The 24,935-nt window shown below is 35.2% G+C and overlaps 1 protein-coding gene across 1 annotated transcript in view; it reads left to right on the top strand.

Moving 5' to 3' along the window:
- The window catches only part of DPYD (dihydropyrimidine dehydrogenase), an 852,446-nt gene that overhangs the window by 576,336 nt on the left and 251,175 nt on the right, over window positions 1–24,935 (top strand). Inside the window, exon 16 of the mRNA XM_045478381.1 lies at window positions 2,157–2,240. Coding sequence (XP_045334337.1) covers window positions 2,157–2,240 — 84 coding nt within the window. The remainder of the gene's footprint in view (window positions 1–2,156; window positions 2,241–24,935) is intronic.

The following is a 24,935-nucleotide window of genomic DNA, read 5'->3' as shown; positions in this document are numbered from 1 at the left end:
TCTTGGTGTCACCTTGAGAAGGATTATCTCAGTTTTGAGATAATCAAAGGCCTTTTCAGATGTGTTTGGTGGGTCGATGTTTGTATTTGTGTATAATACTGGGGAAATCTTTATTAATTAGTCACTGAAAAGCCTTTAAATTGGATAGGTGGTTTTACAAGATTTTAATTTTACTTCAAGTTTAGAAGCTTTAAGGATGTTAAATGTTACATCTTCTTAACCCACTGTATCAACTCCAGCCTTGGAATTAATGATTTCTGATAAGTTATGATAGTGAGTAAAAACATAGGCTCTGGACTCAAACACTTGGTTTTACAAGATTAGAGATATTAAGCAAGTCACTTGAACTCTTTGTAACTTCTGCTTTATCATTTGTAAAATGGGGCTAATGATATATCTCATGACAAAGAGCCTAGTAAAGTATCTGGCATATTGCAAGTAAGTACTCAATGAATATTAGTTATTATCGTCTAATTGTAACCTTAGCTTTCACTTACAATTTAGGAAATACGTATAATGTAAATATATACAAATACCACCTAAAGTTTATCTAATCCAAAATGTTGTGGAACTGATTTGCTATTAATTGCTGCATTTCAACTAAATAAACAAGTCTAAAGGAACTATTTGAAATAACTAAGACTAAGAAAAATGCAATACTGTATATAATTGCAATGCACAATCTTTTAATTAAGCTGGTAATTCCCACATGGCATGATTTTGAGATAGGTCCTATTATCTACAGTTAATACTTGAGTAGATGGAGACAAAGATCAACTGACTTCCTAAAGTATCCCCGATTCCTTAGCAAACCTAGGATTAGAACTCAGAATTTAGGCTGTGCTTTGTTCATGCTCATCACCAAACCAGCAGGAAAAAAAAAAAAAAAAAGCATGATTCATGGTAATTTTCAGATAATATGAAGCATTTTAAAACTGAATTAGGGAATCAGAAACCATAATGAAACAGTATTAGAAAACAAGCTGAATGATCAAATGTGTAAAAGAAAGAGCAGATTCACTCATGAACAAAGATGGTTAAGAAGGTTGACCAAGAAATAGCTAGCTAGAATTCTTCAGTTTGTTGAGGTCCTACTTACAATTTACAAAGCAGAAAAAAATAGGCTAAAGTCTTGAACAATTAGGAAGAAAAGTGAGCCCTTGAAGAAACAGCTAGGTCTGTTGATACACTTAGAAAGTAGTGAACTGTATTTTTAAAGCCTTTGCATGATGTAATAGACATGCTATAATGTTATGGAAACTGACTCAAGCTTCTAGTTGACCTAGTTGTGGTGTTGGAGAAATTCTAGAAGTTAGGTAAAATAATATGTAAACTTGAATAGTTTATCCCCCATCCCTCAAATTACCATATTAAACTATTTAAAAAAGTGTTTTGCTTGTTCTTAGAATTTTTTACAGAAGACTTCTCAAGAATTCTACAGTTCTTCAAGTAGTCTAAGAACACTAGGAGTGAACTATTGTGTTCATTTTCACAGGACCCATTTTGTATACTCATGAATTAATGAGTTAAATTGGAATCCTATTTAATTATTAAAGACAAAACTATCTGCACTTCATGTTTCTTATCATGGACTTATTTTCAATACAATACAATTGATTTTCAGTTAAAAACATTTAAATTTTTACTTGTATGCATTCCCGGTAGCCTACTGTATTTTTCTTTGCACTGCTACTTCCTGGACCAAATATCCAGAATTAGTAAGATTTGTTTCTATAAAAGTAAAAGCTGTGTAGGGAAGAATAAATGTGATGTCAAACAGACCTGAGTGAAAATCTCTGCTGTGTCACTTAATACATGAGGCTTGTCATTAACTCCCCTGTGTTTCAGTTTCCTTGTCTGTGAATTTGGTGTCCTGCTAATCCAAGGATTATGAGAATTAAAGACACCAAATATAAAGCACATAGAACAGTGAGTGTCCTCTTATAAGCACTTAAAAAATATTTGCTGTTGCTATTATTGCTGTTGTTACGGAAATTCTAATTTGAGAGTCAGAATATACCTCACAAGATAGCTATAATGCAGAAAACAGAAGAGTTTAAATTTGACAAATGTGACCTATGTTATGAATGGTGAAAGCACATCAGGACGCAAATAAAGCTTTGCCTTTTCTTTCATTTTCCTTCCCCGTTGTAAAGGCTTCTGGAGCAGATGCCCTGGAGTTAAATTTATCATGTCCACATGGCATGGGAGAAAGAGGAATGGGCCTGGCCTGCGGGCAGGTAAGGACCTCAACAGCTGCCTTCACGTATTTCTGTGTGACAGAATAGCCCCCTGTATAGGTAGTAACTGTACCTTAGGCAAGAAGATGTGTGGATCAGATGACTGGTTTGAGACTTCCAGGTCTGCATTGTTTAAATATTTAGTGCTTAAAAAGTGGAAAATGAGGGAAACTGAAATTACAGCAACTGTTTAGTTTTATTGAGGAAAATATCACATTATGTGCTTGACAGGAAGCAATATCATAACAAATAGTTTTTAAAAGCACTGAAGCAGAATTAGCTGATTTCAGATGCAGTGTTCTTTATTCATTCCTGATGCTGATCCAGTTTCCCTGGAGCAATATACTGTACAAAATGCATTGTTCGTAGTGATTTTGTAGTAAATGGGGCACAGCACAAATTGCATTTTACATTTTTTAGCATATGATCGTTATTCCCTAACTGTGTTTTGGGAGTTGCAAAAGGACTTTGATGCTATTTTTATTTTGGGATACAATAAATGGAAACTTCATGCTAAAATACTTTCAAAAACCTAATGAATAAAATGTGGAAATATATGTTAATATGTAGAAAATACCACATTTTTATGTAACTAGATACAGTGTTGTATGTTAAGGAGCAAGGTAAAAGCTTAATGCTAAAAAGGTGAGTGTTTTGCATCTAATTTGGCCTTTAAGCCCAGAGGGAAATGGTGTGAATTAAATAATATGCAATGTTGTCATTTATGACAAATTTTCTAGTCCCGGAAAATTTACTTTTGTCTTTACATCTGGCACAGGGCCTTGTACATAGTAGGTGCTCAATTCTTTTTTTTTCAAATCCGTGGATTACTTGAATTAAATTTAGAGGCCAGGGGCCCTTAATTTGGAAGGGCAAAAATTTCTGCCTATTCAAATGAACCTAGGTTGCTATTTTCATATTAGCATTCAGGAAGGATTTTAAAGTACCTTGTAAATATTTAATTAACATTCGGAATAGATTTGTGACTTAGGAAGAAACCATTCTCTTGCAGCAGCAGGAGAGGAGGGTCTAGTCAAATGTTTTTCAAGTATATCCTGTGTTCCATTCACAATAGGTTACCCAGAAAATCAGTCAGTGTGGCTACAGAATTAGTAGAGGAAAAATATCATTATATTAAATCATGACTTCTGTGAGGCAATGATTGGGTGACAGTTAGCGTGTCAAGATGTGTAACTTGGTTGAAGTGAGGGAGGCTTTTAAAAAGGACACCTGGAACAGGGCCTGGGGTAGTCAAGGTTCTTTATCCATCCCTTCCACAGTTTCTGAATTTTTTTAGTTACATGGAGAAGAATAGCTATGGAAAATTTAAATCTGTTGACTAATGTTTTAAAGGAGGGTATGTTTTAATATATATTTCTTGCTACAGAAACGGCAATTATTTTGAAAATGTTGCCCAACCTTGTGCTTAATTTTTAGAGTGGGCTTTTGCTCTATGAACACATCTGAACTTACCCAGCTGTTAAGTGTCTTAGGTGTATCCTCTCCAGTGAGTTATTTAGATACATAAATTTTTGCACAGCCTTTGACTGAACGAGGATGCCAAGCGTTAAAATTTTGCAGAGTTAATATTAAGATTTCTAAAACTCTTGGAAAACATGTTCCAAAAACCATGACACCTTAGGCTGAAGGAAACTTGGGGACATTGCCATTTCACTTGTTAATTATAATCTCTAAAATGAAGCCAGTTCTTCCTATTAGCCACATTTAGAAATTTTCTTTTGAATTATATTCTTTTTGTATCATATCATTAAAAAATACAACTAATTTAATTATTTCTGATCCAATATATTTTAAATGGTTGCTCTGCCTCGGGACACATGAAAGTTCGATATTTTAAATGGAGGGAAGGAAGAATATTAGTGCATTAAAAAAACTTTACTGTGACTCTTTAGGGTGGGCACAAGCATGTCTAGAGCTTATTCATGTTTTCCTTTATTTCCTTTTCTTTTTCTTTCTCTAACTCCTGTTCCTATTGCCTCTTCCTTTCTCTTTGAGATTCCTGGTCTTGAACACTTGTAAGTTGGTGGGATGGGAAATTTGTACTCAGTGCTGGGGAACTGAGAAGCTGTTCTAATTTCTCTTCCCCATAGTAGCGTGATCCTGTATTCCGTTCCATCTTTTGGAAGCTCTGTGTGTGCAAAGCACAGAGCTGTGTGCATTGCTAGAGTCTGATAAGTGTTTGCTTCATGAATGAAACAAGCTTACATTAGTTCCATGCCTAGAATATTTATCTATTGGAAAGACTCTATTGCACTTTTTCCACTTCTGGTGTTTCCAGAAATCATAATTTTAGCCCCTTAAGAAGAGACAGAGTATCAGTATAGTACATTTTCCTTTCTAAACATATTTTTCTTCCATTGTCTCATATATTTTCTCACAAATATGCAATAAGTGAAAAATACTGCCTTTGTATCTAAGTGATTTTATATTAACTATGTATGTATATATTTAAACATATACCTGTATTTTAAACTCTTTATAAATGTTCCTATAAGTGACTAAATATTGTGAAATTTTTGAACAGAGTAGGCTATAACCTCTACTCCACAACATACAAAAATCATATTTATTAATGGAATTTGTAGAAATAAAAAAAATCTCAAACTGACCTTGGGAATTTGAATTGTATATTCCCTGCAAAGTGAAACTTCATATGAAATCCTAAACACTTAACACTTGCTGTGTGTTTAAAGGCAGTCTCATTCTTTATTCTTTCTGTCAACAACTTCTATTCCCTTGATCAAGCCACTCACTCCTCTGAAACATCAGCTCCCATCTCTAAACTATGGGGTTTGAACCAGATGATCTCCAGCTGCCTTCCAGCTTTACTATTCTGTGAACACTAACATTGTAGGTAGCAGGTGAATATGTTATTTTTAAACTACCCAGAAAAGCATTGATAAAACAAAAAACAATAAAGAAATAAATGAACGCATATTATAGTGTTCTTTTTAAAACCACTTTAACATTTTCCCTGGCCTGCATAAAAGTCACTGTGTTACATATGCGATTCTTAATTATATTTACATTGATCAGTGCTGCTCAGATTTTGGTATATTTTCCTGTATTTGATGAATGAATATCTAAGTAGCCTTTGTTTTAAAAAGCTCTGGCTTAATAATACTTTGTAATTTGTACTTGTGGCTAAAATAGAACCCTTGGTCTTTGTACCCTGTATGTCAGCCTGTGATCTTCTATCACATTTTCCATTTTAGTAAATGGAACCCCCCAATAACGTTGATGCTCAAGCAAAAGTGAAAACATGCTCTAGCTTTGGTTGTATGTACTCCGAAGAGTCAGAGTTATATTACAAACATGAAAAAATACTTTCAGCTTTCTTCTTCTCCTCACCATAACCCTCTGAATAGGTTGTTTGTATTCCATTGTACAGCAAGAACAACAAGAGTAAAATAAACACAAAAACAAAACAACAACAAAAACCTGAAGCCTCCAGGCTTCCCAGGTCACAAATCTGGTCAGTGGTTGCCAAGGCCTGAGCTTTGATTAGCATATAAGCCTGAAATAGGCAAGTCGCCAAGAGCAATTCCTAGTAAATTGGTATTCCAGTGTCAGCATTAAATATTATTAATATTAACTGAAAGCTCAATACAGGACTAAGTTACCTCTAAAGTCTTTATAGTTCTAAATTCCCATTTCTCTAAATATATGAAAACAGAAGCAAACCTGAATCTACTATTTAAATGTTGCATCTCCCAGGAGTAAGGGAGCCTCCCTGATGTCTTAACATTCAGATTTAAAGCTGTCTATGTGCAGTCTGGGTAAACTAATTTCCTGTGCCAGCATATTACTTTATAAATTTAATGGTACTCTAATAAATTCTATAAAATGTAGATAAAATGGCATCTCTTTGAGGTCTTCACCTTTTCCTAAATACAAAGTGTTCTTATGGCATTGGGTGAATACCCCTCTTTTGTCCTTGAATAATTATATTGAGTATTTTTAATTCCATCCTACAGAACCTTCCGATGTAAATTCAGGCAAGGGCTGAAGAAATGTGAATAGCTTTCTGTTGTTGTTTATTTTGTTTCTGTAATCGTTACCAACATTTGAAAAATAGGTGGATTTGAGAGAAACATTCTGTTACTTCTCTCGAAGTAAGATATGGCCACAGATGGCCTGCATGGCCACGCAGCAACGAGGAGTGCTCTCCTTTACTGCTCTCTTTTAACACTGTATGTGGTTCATGTAAATAGCAGCAAACATTTCACCAAGGATAGGTGTTCGTTCCCAAACATGGGTTTGATCAGTATGTGCTTCTCCAGTTCAACCTTTAAATATCAAAACCAACCCTTCCCAAGATGTTTGCTTATCTTCAGTGTTCCTGACATTGAACAGTCTCTAAGCTGCCTTCTTTAGCCAGCGGTACCTTTAATTCTTAGGCCCTCCATCAGCTATCAAAAGAAGAAACAGTTGATGGGGGTTGTGGATAGAAGGCATGGGATAAGATGCCTTGCCTTCCTACCTTCCTATTTTATCTTCCACAAAGCAAAAAGGAAGAGCAAAAGGCAGCATGCTTCACAGGACTTCTCAGTACTAGTTGTATGGTCCTCTTGAAATGATTTTCTCCTGCCATCAGAAAACGCTAATTTATAAAGCTTTTTCTTGGGTTATTTTTCACATGAGCCATTTACTTCTTTGCCTTCTTTGTGTCAATGATGTGACATAGTAAAGCACAGACTTCTAGAACTGAGAGGAACCCTAAAGATTTTCCAGTATGACCCCATTATTTATAGGGAAATATTGGGGCCTGCGAAGATACATAATTTGCCTTTTCCTGAGGTAACCAAACTAGCAGGGCCCAGGGCCTTTGGTGCCCTTGTCACTGACCCACATCTGGTGTTCTGTCCAGTATTTCATATGGGTCATTTGGGTGTATCCAAATCTCTAGTTAAACTGAATAAGCCCGTATAGTGCCCTGGGAACTCCTGACTCCGTACCTTTCTGCATACTATTATTTTCTCTGCCTGGAATTCATATCTTTTCAACTGAAATTATCTAAATAGAAATCACCTGTCTAATTCTATTTTAAGTGACATCTAATCTATTAACTGAGTATATCTTCTCAGTCAACTAAGGTTTCCAAGAGAAAGAAAAAAGAATGTATTATATGTGATCAGGTTTAAAGGTGGAAACTAGATGCATACTCTCATTTGAATCTGTGATAACCTAGAGATTGAATCCCTGTTAATGAATTTGAATTTCTTTACCCAATAATTCTAAGAGGTTACAAAGATGGTATTTCCCCGGCCCTTATAGGATTCCCATTTTTCAGTCGTTTGAATGTCTTCCTTGGAGGTGTGATTGCTAAATAGTGCACACCTATTTCAATAATGACTCCTTTGGACAGAGAAGTCCAAAATGATAGTATAATTAGAGGGAAGACCACTGTAGCTTCACAGTTAAAGTAATGTTCTTAGTAAAGATGATAAAGATGGCAACGCCATTGTTATTACCTGCTACTTCTTGTTATCTCACAGCTCCCTCCATTTATTTACACACATCTTCTGCATAGAATTTCTAAACACTGAAATGTTTAATTCAAACAGTCTTAACATTAATTTTATCGTCAGGAAATAGATATGCAGTCCTGCTTTCATGCTGATTTAGCTAAGTAAGAGCAAACAGATTTAAAAGTGGCAAATCTTAAAATGTTTACTGATGTTAAATAATTATTGACTTAAATTAAGATCACCCAAACAATACCTTGATATTTCCCTCATGATCTGTTCTATGTCCAATTTAATTTACACAAACTCTGTATGCCCATTAAAAAAAGAGAGAGAAAGGCTTTGTTTCTGTTACAATATGCCAACATTTTTCATAAAACATTAACCACAGATTATTACTCTTACCCTTGCCAGAGAGCAGACGTCTGTCACCAGGAATAGAATCCAAAACTAAGTGTGAGGACCACATTGCCCCAGATGTGCTAGCATTTCCATTGGGAAATAAAACCTTCTTCCAGCAGCTGGGTTAACAGACCCTTTATCTCATCATATGTAGTACAGGGTCCAGGGAGCAATGACCACATCCTGCCTGGATCAGGTCCCTATCAGGTGTTTGCGGAGGAACAATATAAAGATACTGGTTTTAAAGCCAATACAACTGACAAGTTGTAGTACTACCTCTATTCCCAGAGGCATGAAATTCAGGAACTCAGGAGTATGAGATATCCCAAAGGGAATGATATGGGAAGAATATGGGAGTCTTACCAGTGGTAAAATACAAGTGAATCAACAGTGACGTCCCTGACCTCTTCTTGGGGATCTAAGGTGAGGATAACTGCTGAGTTAGAATTACTTTTTGATACTGGTCTGGTATGGGCCCATGAGATGTCCTCTGTTTCAGGTTCTTGATTCCTCTCACTCCTTCAAACTCTAGCCCCTATAAAATACATGTGTGAGAGAGTGCCACATTGTCCTGAATGTGATGTTTAATCTTGCCCTAATTAGCATAGACAAATGTAAATTCGGGCTAGAGAGTTGGAACTAGAGGTCTGTGAGTTGAATGGATAAATATGGGATAGTCTAGGATGGCTTCAGTGGATTGAGTCCCTGAAACATCACATTCACAGGTTTGAAAATCATTGCATCGCGAATTGACATTCCATGGAGAGCTATGAGAAATGGATGCATGATATAAGCTTCTGCAAAAGTGACTGAAGTCTAATATTACCCATATACATTTGACTTATCTTGTTCTGTTTTATTTTCCTTGTGACATTGTAATTTTAGAAGTGCTTTAAAATAAATAATCAACTTGTTTATGAGAAAAAGTATCTCTGATCAAAAAGAAATATTTGCTTTATACTATATTATGTTGCCCAACTTTTTATTTGAGTTTAATTCTCAACAAAATGCATAGACATGGGTGCTTGGATAAGTACAAAACTACAGGAGATCTGTAAGAGGCATTTCTATAACTGCCAATATTTTGCCTTAAGCTGATTCTCTTTGAGTTTTTCAGTTTTAATATTAATGTTGGTTAATGATATAAAAATGATTGCTTTCTCTTAAAAATTATAAATTTTTAGCAGAAAACAGTACCATTTAAATCTAACTGAAATATCAGTTGTAGGTCAGGGGGTATCATTGTTTATGTCTATGACAACAATCATGCAGCAGTTAAAAAAATTATATGTAGTACAGATAGGTAGACCACTGTTGAATGGTTGCAAGCAAGGCATCTAAATATATATTAGTATGGTCTTTATTGTACTCATCATTTGTTATATTCCCAAAATAAAGCAGCAATAGCATTTCACAATGTTTTTTTTTTTTTTTCTAATCACCCTCAAATGATCACATTACAAGTAAGTTTGAGAAGGATAGCAGAGTTTTCTATATGCCTGCTGACTTACAGCATAAAGATAAACTGAAAATGTCTTTGACCCAAAGCAAGAGACATGGGAGTGGGTTGGGGAGAGGCTATGATCTTAATCAGTGGTATCATGGTAGCATAATGCCACGCCAGAATAACAGGCATAAGCAGTACAGAGTAGAAACAAAATTAGAAAGCAAAATTACTGGCAATGAGATGAAAGATCCAGTCACAGATCCAACTAGCCAAGAATATTTGGAAGAACTGTCAAGCAAGACTGAGTCATTTATTAAAAGCCACAAAAGACTCAGGAGTAAAAGATACTACATATTAGGCTAAAAAAGCAAGATTGGACCAAAACCTGTTAAACACTCAGGAGCTAAGAGAGTCAGAGGCAGTGGAGTTTACAATAAGGCAAGAGAGAGGATAATGAGTAAGACAAATCAAAAGAAGGCATAAGAGCCACCATTGTCAAGAAGACCTTAAAATTAAGGCAACTTGTACCTCAGAGATAAAGTTTTTATACATTTCCATCTGGGGTAGAAGCAGCCTTTTAGAGTGCAATCAATTTATGGCTTCCAGCTGGGAGCAGGTGAGCACTGTCAGGAAGGAAGCATGTGGATTTGCCTGACTACTGAAAGAAATATTGCTAACCCCACCCCAAAAAAAGTAAGTCAAGGAAAATAGATTTATTATAATCATGGCATTTTTATAGCCCAGGAGTATTGATTCAAGATCAAAGACTCTATGGCTTTTGTTAACTATCACTTAGCAGCCTCATTCCCAGAGAACTATTACCACCCACCCCCACATCCCCACCCCCGCCAGATACACATGAGGTGATGCTTACTGAGAACAACAGATTTTCTACAAATAGGAAGTCTGTCTTGATGTTGATTACATTGCAGAAATCTTAATGACAGCCATGTTTTGTAACTAACTTTGTTTTCTTTCACCAAAAAAATCACTTTATTAAGGAGCAGTATGATTAATAAATATATACACTACAAAAAAGTATTGTCTAAGGAGATATCAATTTAAAGCATGAATATCAATTATAGACACTTTGAGATGTTTTGAATATCTTTCTTTCCTCATGGTATTTACTATTTATGTTTTCTAGTTTGAGTGCTTTCTTTCTCTATCTGTTCTTACTGGGTTTATTCAGCTTTAATAGTTTTCATAGATCAAGTTGCAAAATCATTTATTACTTTAATGCATGTTAATGATGCATCAGAAAATAACATACAGTTTTTTTTCTTATTTGTGAAACTTTTAGCCCTCTATCAAATGGATGGAGATCTCTATTGCCAGCTTTCTTTTATCAACATTTTTCTTTTCTTGACTACACCAAAATTCATATGGCAACACAATAGGCATGTCATTCCTGTTTTTCCTATAATCATGTTTTGCCTAATATGGGAGAACTTGGTACCTGAAGGAATAATCAGATCCCTTCACTTCTAGTGTCCTTTCTCTATTCTTCTATCCCATGTTCATTCTTCATTCTCCTACCTTTTATCACCTTAGTCTCAAACTTTTAGAGAACAGCCTTTTCATTTAGGAGAAATAGATTATAGAGATCCTATAGTATTTATTGCACTCCCAAAACCATCTCTACTTTTATTCATTCAACAAATATTTAGGATATCCATCATGTACCAAGAATTGTGTGAAATGCTGATAATATAATAATGAGCAAAACCAGACAGGTTCTCTTTTCTCATGGAGCTTTCCATTATGTAGAGTAGACATATATTGGACAAATAACCCCACAAACAATAAAGTATAAATGGCATAGTAACCATGAAGTAGTGGTCTATGATACTTGAAGGGTCAGGGAAGGATTATATAAGGAAGTGATGTTAGATCTGATAACTGAAATCTTTAGAGCATTTTTAACTAAGTGAAATGATTGGGGTGGGTTAGAGCATTCCAGGCAGTGGACACAGCATGCACATAAACCTTGTGGTTGAAACAAGGCAAGTTGAAGGGCAAGAAAGAAGAATGGGGTGCTTAAAGCAGACACATGTGGCACAAGATGATACTGGAAAGGAAAAAATACAGGTTAGACTATTTAAGAGCCCACAAGTTGCATGTTGTAGAGCCTTTTGATCTTATCCAAACAGCAGCAGAAAGTTATTAAAAGATTTGTCGTGTGTGTGTGTGTGCATATGCATACACATGTGTGTGCATGGGCCTGTGCATCTTCTTGGTGGGTGGGATGGTAACAATTGTGGGATGATATGATCGTATTTTCTTTTGGAGAGAAGAGAACTAGAGGAACATGAGATTGGACCTAAGAAGGCTGTCTGAAATAGCCTTGCAGTTGTTATTGTAAGAAATAGTGGTGATTTACGGCTTAGATTAGGGAAGCGATTATAGAGATGGAGAAATGGATATACCAGAGATAAGGAGTATGTCCAGCAGCATTTGAGGATGGGTTGGATATGTGTTTTGAGGAAAAAACAAGTGACAGGATAGTTCTTAGCTTTCTGTTGTGTGCTGATGGAGGAATTCTGGTATTATAAATTAAGACAGATGTATTAGTTGATGTAACTGATGGTATAAGGTTGAAGTTGACTTCATGAGTATCTGGATCCAGGAAAGCAGATGATGTCTTCAGCATTTTTACTCTCTCTTACTTTGTCTTCTTTGCTCCATGGTGTAGTGGATGACTCATTCTTACCCATGACAGATAAGCATTTTAAATCCATCTAATGACCTAGCATCAGATAAATCTATGGTTCCTAATCCCAGCTCCCAGGAGACCTCCACCTTTCAAACCCTAGGCCATTTACTGATATCTGTGATTCTGGTATTTTCAGTATACTCTCTCCAGTCCCCACAACTAAGCTCTTTGCAAACATTTTCTTTTAAATGGAACCATCCTAGGGGCACCTGGGTGTCCAGCTTTGGATCAGGTCATGATCTCCCAGCTCATGAGTTTGAGCCCTGCATCAGGGTCTGTGCTGACAGCTGAGAGCCTGGAGCCTGCTTCAGATTCTGTAACTCCCTCTCTTTCTGCACCTCCCCCACTCTCTCTCTCCCTCTCTCTCTCTCAAAAATAAACATTAAAAATTTTTTTAAAAATAAACGGAACCATCTTTATTTTAAGCAATTAAAAGATTATCCATGAAACATTTTGAATACTAAACATATTTTGATATTTACTCTCTCATAGAGATGATGGATTTAGGATAAATAAAGTGAAATATGGTTTTCCCAATATATGTAGTAAATACAGATTTATATTTTTGAGATCACTGCAATGCAAGTATAGTTACTATGATATAGATATATCCCAAGAGAAGAAATTAATAAAAGAGAAGGAGAGAATAAAGTGAATATGGAGAATAAAAATTGAGTTTATTCAATGAGTGTGCCTTGTATTCTAATATTGTGCTAGGTATTTCTACACATGGGTTCACACTTACTCCTCAGTCAACTTTGAGGAGGAAGATGGAACACATTATAGACAAAGGGACTGAGGCTACAGTGACTTGCTCCATATTAAATACCCAGGGATTAATGTTATTCTGGTACATGGTAGTTTCCATAAATAATTTTTGGACAGAAGGTTTGAATGAATGAATAATTGAATTGAGTCTTCATACAAAATGGTGTGTGTGTGTGTGTGTGTGTGTGTGCCATTGGCAATGAGATCTTGAGCAGAGTGCTTTATGAATAGGACTCAGTATAGCCATTCTTGATTTTTTGTAAGTTAAGAACTTATATCTCAAATCATTTTACTTCTTTCTAAAACCAGTCTCAGTGTATTGTCCTGGTTTGTTATCTTTCCACCTCAACCATGTTATGTTTCATGTGTCTGATTTCTCCAATTTGTGTCTTGAATCCATTCTGTTTTTTTCCACAGGTACATACTATTAACATATACATATTATTCACTATTCCCTGTGCCCTGGACAAGAGTCCATCTCCTTTTCAAATATTCTGTCTTTCGAACCCAATAATATTTCGTTGTCGTTGTTGTTGTTGTTAAGAGTGAGTGTTTTTGTGGGGAGCCTGGGTAGCTCAGTCAGTTAAGTGTCTGACTCTTGATTTCAGCTCAGGTCATGATTTCATGGTTTGTGAGTTTGAGCCTTGCATCGGACTCCACGTTGCGAGTGCTGGGCCTGCTTGGGATTCTCTCTCTTCCTCTCTTTCTGCCCCTCTCCTTTTCAAATGCTCTCTCTCTCTCTCAAGAATAAATTTAAAAAAATAAGAGTGAGCAGTTTTACTTGTTACTGTAGGAGTTTGGAGGATGAAAGACATCAGAATGGCTGACTCTCTGTTCCTTTTGCAAACTTGCTATTCTATGTAAACAAGGCCACTATCCAGGAATGAAGGGAGAGACAGAAAATAATCTGCCTCAGCCTGGCCTCCAGGAAATTAAGGACATTATTTTCACCTGTTTCCATGCCCACCACCTAATGGCAACCAGTTCTGGATTACAAATGCTCCCTGAATGTCATTTCTTCCATTATTTGAGAGCAGTTATGACACCTGACATAAGTCTAATTCATGAAATCCTCACTGCAACTCTATGATGTAGTGACTATTATTATTCCCATTTTACAGGTGTGAGAACCTAGAAAGTGTAAGAAGCGTGGCAGGGTCACGTGGCAAGTAAACGACAGCCTCAGGATTCAAATCCTGATGTCTGGTTCCACAGCCTATGCTCCTAGCCTCAGGCACTGCTGCCTCTCAGACAAGAAAACCCTGACTTACTAAGCATAGAAATTATTGCTATTTATCTTAACGATGCATCTCTCTTTGAAAATAGTGCTATTTGTGGAAGTAATGAAAGTTCCTCTGCATAAATGCTCTGGAAAAGGCCAGTTGCCTCAAAATAATTGACAAAAAAAGATTTGAACGATCTTTATTTTCATGTGTTATCAATTTTTTTTTCCCATATCCAAATTCGATAGAGAAACCTAACAGGTTGTTTTTGGTTTTTTGTAATCTCCAGACATGATTAAAACGTTGTGTAGTTTTACAATAATGAATGTTAATTGTCAAGGTCTGTTTCCATTTTAAAAATTCATTTTGTTTTTGTTGTTGTTGCTTAAATTTGACATCACCCCTCCCATAAAGGAGGCAATGTGTCGTTAAGAAACAACTTGTGCTAGTTGGTGATTATTCGGCAGAAGCTGAAAAGGGGTGAAGAACCCCCACAGAAGTACCCACGAGGGAATTCACCCCTTTTTCAGCTGGTGGAGAGCACTAAATATGCAGAGCACCATCCAGTCCCAGAAGTGGTGCCGCCCTCGCCTGCCATTCCACAGCCATGCCCCTCTACAAAGGGTAGATCATTAAGCCATCCAGCGGTGGGGAGTATTTTCATATAGCTGTTGCCCTTTATAGCAGCCTGGCAGTGAGTGACCATAATAAATTATGCACTGCTCTGTGAGACTGTGACACAATGCACTGGCGGAACAGCAGGGGTGTTAGAAAATCCATTATTTGAAATTTTTGTTTCTTTTTCTTACTAGATTCCATGCTGTTCTTTTCCTGTCATCTTGTTCCTTTTTTTCCTATCTATTGTTTTGAGGGTTTTGTGTCTGACAGTTCTTTTCTGCTGCTGGTTTTGTCCTTTTTGTTACCTTGTTTCTGCCTTCGTGGGCTCTCCCCCTACCTCCCTTCCTTGGTCTTGTGTGTTGTGAGCCTCGTTCTCCTTTTCTGTCATGCAGTCATTTGCTTTACTTTTCTTTCTCTTTCTGCCTTATTGTCTCATATAATGCAGAAAAACAAATTCTCTTTTTGTCGGCATTCTTTTACATGGTGTTATGTGGTTGTCATTTTCCCTTCAGGATAGATGCACTTTACTGTATGTACTATTCATTTTGGCTCCAAGAATCCAAAACACATGTCCAGAGGAGTGCCAAGGCTGATGGCAATAAAAAACAATCAAAGCAACCAGTAGAATAGTTCTTTGGGAACAGTGCAGACCTATTTCTTCCCTGTGGATCAATTCACATAGAATCTGTAAGTTTTTGTTCCTAATTTTAGATTATTCAATACCTTTCTCTTTTCTCCAAGACTAGGTCTATTCCAAAGTCGCAATTGTTTTAACGCTTTTCCTCTCAAATCTATCTATCTGCTATTTCCATAATTGTTTTTCCATTGATGAATACAGCCTGAAAAGATGGTTCTGGTAGTTGGAACATCCACTGATTCAGTTAATCCACCAGTTATTAACTGAGCAACTATAATGTGTCAGGAATTGTGCAGGTGCTCTAAACATTGGTCACCGTGAGTTTTGTTTTTTGTTTGTTGTTGTTGTTGTTGTTGTTGTTTTTGCATTCTTTACCTGTTCATGTCCCTTATCCCTAACTTCTTTCTTCTTTCTGTGGCCACACCACATATTATTTGTCATTCTGCCTTCTCCACTCTCTCTACCTTGACTCCTTTGGACCTAGCATTCCCGTCTTTACTTAGATTTATTTACAAAGAACTTGTGATTTTTCTGCCTAAATTCACTGCATTGGATTAGAAAGCTCAAATCTTGTTGGCAGTGAACACCTGAGAATGTGCCAGATTCTTCAAACCCACTTTTGTGTTGCAATTACAAACAAAACAAACAAACAAAAAAAACTCCCCCCCCAAAAAAACAAAAAACAAAACCCACAGAAATGGTAACCTGATCTCTGGTGTGGCTATGGATTTCTATAATATTTGCAGTAGCTGAATTTAATTATATCAATATGTATACTTATTAAATAGCAATGAATTAAGTAAACATCTACAATTAAATTCTTCCTTTTACAGTATTTAGTTCCTTGTTTCTTTTAAATGTTTTTATCTCTATTTGCTTTTATTTGCTTATTTTCTCATTTTATAAACTTCCTGTCTTCTAATCCATTTCTCCTGAATCACCTTCGATTTTTAGTTTCTACCTCTGTTTCCTTTCTCTACTTTTTAGATTTATTTTATTCCAGGGTTATTGCTATTTTCATTTTTGTTGTAGTTGTTATTTTAGACACTGCTATGATAGCTCAAGAAAGTTAGCTTACTGTTTTCTACAGAAAATATTAAATGATTTCTTCTATCTGTACTGGTTTCCTTTATATTTTTAATCTCTCCACCCTTCTCATGTTTCCAAATTTCCAGCTAAGTGTTTTCTTCATTCTGTAATTTCTCTCTCTTTTCTTGGCACATTGAATTGCACCCCTTAATTTTTTCCTGCATCAGTTTTTTTTAAAGAAACACTAGACCCTTGAATATCATTTTGCAAATGCATGTGGATGACTTCTCTTTTTATTTTTACTAATTGGCCTTTCAGAACAAACTCCCAAATGTGTACTATAGCTCATTTTATGCACTTACAACAAGTCAGTTGTCCTGTCAGCTTCCAGAAGCAGTGAAATGTTCATGTTAGAGTCTTATGTGTTTCACATTTCCAATTTTTAATTATTTCCTTCTGTGTTGGAAGAAAATAGAGGGAAGGATAGATATAAAGAGCTATGAAATAGTTGTAAAAGTGAAAGGGAGGTAATGCACTAAAAGTAAGTAAGTAAATTTGATATTTAGAACACTTACATCCATAAAGGGTGCTATAGGGAAAATATTCTTGGTGACAGGATAGACGATAAGAACATCAGGAACCTCTCACAGATTTGTTCCTGTGGGTCAAGGTTTTTATAGCTGATTCCACCAAACAACACTGGCTTTGGCATAAATATATCTGGTTCACCCTACAGAATTTCACCCATGTCATTACTAAATGGCTCTGCCTTGACAAGGCACTGTTCCTATTTTTCATGTCTTTGACATGGTGCCCTAATTTTTAAAAGTTAGCAATACTAGTCTCTTTTGAATCTGCTATTGCATTTTTATCAGTCAGATTCCACATATGACATAAACACTTGAGTAAGTGATAATATTTTAAACTCAGTATATGAAACAACATGGAAAAATTATGTCATATTTCTTTATTCTGATTTTGTGACTTCTAGCATCACGAATAACTGAAGCTCAGTTCTTCCTGTGCCTTGAATAGAGCCAATTTTAAAGCAAAACTGTCACTCTTTAAAAATAAGCTTTATCAGTTAATTTATTTCACAGACCCTCTACCCCAAATTTTTAGTTAACCTTGGACTTGTCAGATGGGATAGTTGCCTACAAAAGTAGCCCAGTCTTGGACTAACTATGACTACATATAAAATGACTAAATGACTAAATATAAAAATGTTATGGGCAACCCACATCCTAGTATAAATTGTCAGCATAACAAAGAAAATAGATCCATTTGGAGGACTAGATTATTCAAAAAATTCGGGTGTATACAGTGTTAATCTTCAAATTAGGGAGCTTTTATGTATGGCATTTCGCACTAAGTCTAATGGCTTGAGTATTTCATTCTTTCCAATAGTTCACCACCGCCAGTATTATAATAGAGTTTAATTTTAGTTAAAAAGGTTTCACTGTCCTCATGACTTTCTTTTTCTTTGGTCACCCACCCCTCTTCATTCTTACCTCTCTCTCTCCCAGCCCTCAATATGGGTGGTTCTCAGGTCTGAGACTACTTTTATCTCACTGAATTTTGATTTTTCTTCTCGTATTTAACTTTATCTTTCTATTTCTTTAATTATATATATTTTTCTCTTTTTTGTTTACTTGGCATTTTTCTTGTTTGAATCTGCCTTATGGTTTCTGATTCTCTTAGAATCATCACTAGTTTTTTAATAAGAATTTGTAGGATTGGCTTACATTGCTAACAATTAATAACTCTCATTTTTTGAGAGTTTATTCTATGCCAGGAAATGTGTTAACATTTTAGGTAGATCATATTATTTAATTCTCAACCAACCCTCTGAGCCACTACTAACATTATCCCTGTTTTTGAGATAAAGAAACCAAAGCATAGAAAGGTTAAGCAATTTGTTCAAAATCCTGCAGGCAGGAAATGGCCAAGCCAGGACGCAAGGTCAGAGTTTCTGACTGCAGGCTTGCACCCTTTTACTTCATAGCTCCTCTTGTAAAAGGATGCCGAGCTGTATTAATTTGCTTTGGATCTGTATGTAAGAATGGGCGATTTCCCTACCTTATCTTTCTTCATCATGGATTCTGATGAGAGCTGAGTTACAACTATAATGGGGGTATTGGATCTTAGAGTGTTATTTTGGTCCATATTCTCCTTGCCCTACACACCTTCTTGGCTTCCTTCTGCCCACCACCATGTGAGATAAGTTTACACATGAAAGTAACTCTTGTTTACCTCTATTACTAGAGGAAACCCTTTCTAAGGGCAAAGTCCGTGTCGTCTTCTTTTTCACATCCTTCACATTGCCTTGTATGTGAATAGTTTTCAGATAAAGGACCACAATTATAAACCCTGGCAAATGAGCATTCTCAGGCACTTCTGCTGTGCAGTGCTCGTGTTTTCCTCATACTACAGGATAAAAAAAGGCAAAGGCAAGGCATCACTCTTCTTTGATGTAGGTCAAATAGAGACATCCCAGACCCCTTCCCAAGTGGTCTGTTGTGAAGAACTTCATTCAGTTTTCTACATTTTTATTTTCCCCATTTCAGTGAATGCAGAGTACAGAAGAAGAAGCAGGGCAACTTGGCTAAGCAGTTAACTGTTTATTTTGTAGAACCCAACAATCACATATACTTGAAAAGGTTTTGTAGAATTTTTAATAAATACTCCGAAAGAGCTTATGTTTTTATTTTGAATTACAATTCAACAACATTTAATCCCTTGTTATTGCTTTGTCAGACTTTTAATTGAATTATTCAAAACATGAAACAAAAGGAAAGAATTGTAGATAGCACAGTAATATTAGCAGAATTACCAGAGTGCTGAGAATTATTAAAGAGGACATTATGTTTGTTAATCGGGCATTTAATTTTGCTTCTGTTTGTTGATGGAAAACATCCTCTTGGAAAGGATTTTTTCAAAAACCTTAATTGTGACAATGCCTTCTTAACGTCCATGAATATACTGTACAGCAAAAGCTGTTTGAAACCTAATTAGTCAAAAAGATTCCTAATTTCCATTTTAACTCTAGGATGGCTGACCAGCATTCCAGTCAGATTGGTCATTAGTGCACGGGAAAAAGCAGGCCTTTCAATACTGGCTTAAAAAGTGAAAAGTGCTCAGAGGAAAGATTTTAAACTATTATGAACTATCACCAAAAAAAGGAATACTCTCTCAACTCATATTATGAGGCAGGCATAACCTTAGTATTGAAACCTTACGTTAAAAAGGAAATTGCAGGCTACTCTCATAAACATTGATACAAAACACCAAACAAAAATATTAATATGTTGAGTCCAGCAATGCATAAAAAAGGTGAACTATGTGGTCTTACTTCAAGAAAGCAAGGTTGGTCTAAACAACACCCCCCCCCCCAGATCAGTTAATGTAAATCATTACATAAACAGGTAGATCTATGTCTTAATCCAGAGAAATAAGTGAAACACAAGTTTCACATGTAATCAATGTGTGTTGTGTGTGTATATATAGATATATGTATATACATATGCATATATATACATACAGCGAAGCAAAAAGTTGAAGTTTTATTCAATGACAGTATATAACTATATAGAGATATACCTATATGAACATAGGGTAAAGAATGAAAAGGATACACATTATTGCTCCTAGTGGATAGAAACTCTAAGATTGGGAAGGGGGAAATTTTATTTACTTTATACAATTGTCTAAATAGGAACAGTTGGTAACTATTATGTTTTAAAATATAACTATTTCTATAAGTCAGGATATTTTTATATTTGAGTGCACAGGATGTGACTCTGTAGTTAAAACAATTTCACTACCATTATTGTTACTAAGCTAGGAATTGCTATTATGTGCCATTAACTCAGGCTGAAATATTGGTCTGTCTGCTCAAAGAATAAACCAAGTGTATTTGAAATTGTACCCTCCATTTCCAAAATTCCTTAAAATAGTTATTAACAAGAACAGGTTAACTTTGGGGAACAGTCTCTTTGTTTTTTAGAAATAATGACTAAAAATAAATTGTCCTAAACTCATTTTACTTGATCTAGGATTCCTTTCCATGAAATTGTCCAAAAATGGCTAATTTCCATCTAATTAGAAGTGTAATTTGGCAATGCTCTAATTAAAATTATTAGAGTAATTTTTAAAATAAGATGCTTCTTAAAAAACATTAACAGTGGTGGCCACAGCACACGAAGTGTTATTTACCATTTACCAAAAGAATAAATAGGTAGTAAATCATGATATAAACATAACCAAGTTGAAATTGTAAAGACTTGTAGAGTTTTTAAATTTGCCATTGAGTTTGTGAAGATTTATAATATCTTACCAGCTATTATCTACCTATTTATTATAGTAAAGGGATTTTGTTCTTTCATACCTGCCCATGAGAGAAAGCCATTTGTAGCTTCAGCACTCATATATTAAAGAAGTTGTATGCTTTCTTTTAAAATTTTTCATGGAAGACATAAACCTAATCAAACCTTTCTCCCCTCTAGCTGGTAACCTCTGCATGAACTAAAGGGTTGAAATATTGTTTAATCATGCTACATACCACTTTTTACAGTTATGAGAAACATTATTTTGCTGCAGTAGAAGCAACAAAACAAAATGTTTTTACTCTGTGCAAGGAGAAATATATTTTTAAATTATTTATTATTTTAAATGGCATGATTTCTTATGAAACTACATTTTCCTCTTCTGTATTTCAAATATTACTTCTGGGAGAAAAGCACATTTTTAAAACAATGATAATATACATGTAATATGAGGAACACAGACCCTCTTACTGACTTGTGACTCACAGAGAAACAATGTGCTAATTTCAGTTGGCAATCTTTACTTGATTCCTTCAGTCCAAACTCAACTATTATTAACCTTTGTTTGTGACAATTGAAGAGAATAATGGTTGAATTTAGGGCCTTTAATGTCACATTGAAATCAATAGCTGTAAATGGTAGTTGCCACAGTTCTAACTGATCTGTCACATTCAAACAAAGGAAGGCCTTTCTCAGTTCATAGAAGATAGCTGAGACAATTAAACACACAAACACACACAGGAATCTTAGAAGACCTTTATAACATAGAGGAAATGTACCGAATCTCAGTATTTGTATAAGGTTGTTTTTTTTTCCTTTGCGTGTTTGTTTTAATAATGTTTTTAAAAATACTGTACCTGAAACTGTAAGTCAAATATAGGACAGTTAGTAGACTTCATCCAGACCTCAAAACCTGGCCTCTGTCATAAAAATAAATTGAATTGTCTCTCTTAGTGTGGTGGTGATAGTGAGTGGTAGGGGGGTACTGATGATAAGCCCCTTCATGAGCAGAAATTGCAAAGGCCACCGAATAAAAACAGCTCAAAACCCTGAGTGCCAGAGTTCTGCATGCTTCTGACAACTCTCTTATCCCGACTTCAACTCCCAACTCAAATCCATCTTTGAGACTTCTGTACATTCATCAGTGTTACACTTTCTGTGCTCGGGTTTGACTTTGTCTTTATACCTTTCTTATTTTTCTGGACATTTGGTGGATGCAAATTAAAAGAGATTTCCATTCATGTTCCCATATATGACTTTGAACCTGAAACTGGTTATAATCATCTGTACATTGATCAATTACATTAAGAACATAAGTCCACTTCTGCTTAGTGTTGTTATGTTGAATAAAGTAATAATAATGTTTCAGTGCTTTATCAGAAAGAAAAAGCTTTGGTAATTTTTTTCCCTATATAATAACAGGCCTCCAAGTTTTATTAAGGCATAATATGAAAAATTCTTATTCACTGAAATGCCATTCCAGCCATCCTTTGAAAAATTAAATTAGTTGTTCTTGGAAGTAGAAACTAGAAAGATTCAATACTACAAGAATATAGGAGATTAAAAAGAGGAAAGTAGACAAGATCATGTTTTTAACTTGCCTTAAGCAAAAGTACTATTTTTTTCCTCCGCTTATAATTTTATAAGACAATACTTTAGACTTATCATTCACCAAAATTATTAGTTTAAGGACTCCATGCATGACTTAAAAAAAAATTCTACTTCTCAGCAATAAATTCCTTTATTCAAGAGGAACATAATCAGTGTCTAATGGGCCTTTTTTTCTACTTTATTTCCTCCCACAAGACAATGAGATTCCAAACTCTGTCAAATCAACTACCTGGGAAAAAATCAGCCAGTAAACTCACTCCATAGGAAAACAAACCCCTGATTTGTAGCATTTGCTGGCTTCTATGGTATAAATGCTCCACCACAAGCAATTTTAAGGTACAACCTGATGTCATTGAATGTAGAGCCTGCCTCAGCCCACTGCTGGAATAGTTAGGCTTCACCTGTGGAAACTTACTTCTGCAGCCACACTTAGCACTGCTAGAACACTGAGGATAGAAAATGGCATCAGTCTTCATGAAGGAGAGAAACGTAAAGTAATAAAATGGCTGACCCAAACACCAGCTGTTCATATTAGATCATCACACTCATCTGCTTTGAGATAAAGTGAATAAGAACCAGTAACTTTGTAGGTAAAACTAAAACATTCTTATGGTAAATTTTACTTTTTTAAATGCTAAGCCAGATGTTCATTAAAGATGTTCATCTTTAATGGGGTGGTCTATGTTCAGTGAAAGAAGTTAGAAATTCAAAAATTCTCTGGGTTCCTAAGTATATCCTGTACTCAACAGATCTTTTTTCTTAAATTATTCACTTCTGGAAAAAAAAGAAGGGTTAATGAGAACAATCTAATTTGTAAAGGCTTGCACATAGCTATGTGAATCTCAGGTTATCAGCATTAATTTGAAATCTTTGTAATTCAACATGAGATAATTGAAGGTGTTTATATAAATTCAATATACATGTCTGCATAAATATGTAGAGGCAAAGAGTGAAACAGGATGTTGAGTTAGTTGGCCCTTTTATTTGGATGAAAACATAAAAGGAAGACCAACTAGCTTATGCCAAATGAGGGAAATTGTTGACTTGAGCCAAACCACAGGAATGGTAGTACAGCTGACTCAGGAAAGGTGAAGACAACCTGATACCTCAATACCTTCTCTATCTATTGAACCAATTTCCTCTGTGACTCATCCTTATTGTCACTGTCCTGCAAATATCAGTAGTGGATGAAAGGGTATGCTAGGTCATCCATTGTGGTCAATGCATAGATTTATTGGATTCTAGTCAAAGAACCTACTGAATAAAACAATTATTTGGGGGGAAACTGCTGAGGTATTCTTGTGGCCAATTGTATGTTCAGTGTATTCACATGGTATATGAGAAAAATACATGTTCTCTGCGTGTTTCATAGTTCACATTATCTGTTAAATCAAGCTTTTTAATTGTATCATTCAAATTATCTATATCCTTGCTAATTTTTCAGTTTGGTCAATTGGTCAGAATCTAAAAGCGATCTATTAAAATGTCATATTATCATTGTTTTCATATATTTTCTTATTTGTTTCCTAGAGTTATAAGTCTTAGGCTAAGCCTTAAAGTTTTATTATCTGCCTTATATTGCTTGCAATATAGTTTCTGCATATAGTTTTGGGAATCCTACATGTTATCATTATATAATATCATTCTTTACCTTGTCTAGATTTTCATACTTAACATTAAAATGCTATTCCTGAATTCTTTTTTTCTCTATTTTAGCTATTTGATTTTTTAACTCAATCTAGATATTTTTTATTTTGATAGGCAATTCAGCCTATTCACACATACAGTGGTAATCGATCTGTTTGAGTCATCATTTCATATTATTTTGTGTTTACTATTTATTTACTTTGTTGGGTTTTTCCCCTTATTTCCTGTTTTTGTTTTTGTTTTTGTTTGTTTTTACTCCAACATGGGACTTTTATTCTTCTGCTCACAATGATATATAAAGTAATAGTTATCAGTTAATATTTCAAAGTCAATAATGATAAGGCCGTAATAGGACAGCCTACTTGCCCATTTACTCCTGAACCCCTCCTTTCTCTACTTCTTTTAGAGACTTTTAGACAAATTATTGCCATGTTCCCTCTACTTTCTTCCCTCCACAATTCCTGAGTTTTACTGAGTAGGTGAAAAATTTTGGTTATAGGTTTTTATTAAACTTGTGTTAATTAAGAACCTACTGAATAAAACCACTATTTGGGCAGGTGGGGAACCGCTGAGGTATTCTTGTAGTCAATTGTATGTCCAGTGTATTCACATGGCATATGAGAAAAATACCATGTTAAAATATATATATTTAATTTGAAGACCTTGTATTACAATTTATATTCTGAGTCTTAGTTATAGAGTTGTCATCATATAAATTGAAACAAGTTGCTTAATACTGTTTATTGTACTATTCTTCTTCCCCCTTCTCAGAAAGAAGAGATT

The sequence above is a fragment of the Leopardus geoffroyi genome, chromosome C1, assembly GCF_018350155.1.
Source record: "Leopardus geoffroyi isolate Oge1 chromosome C1, O.geoffroyi_Oge1_pat1.0, whole genome shotgun sequence".
Taxonomy (NCBI): domain Eukaryota; kingdom Metazoa; phylum Chordata; class Mammalia; order Carnivora; family Felidae; genus Leopardus; species Leopardus geoffroyi.
The sequence above is the reverse complement of the archived record's forward strand: the minus strand, read 5'-3'. Positions and strand labels throughout refer to the sequence as shown.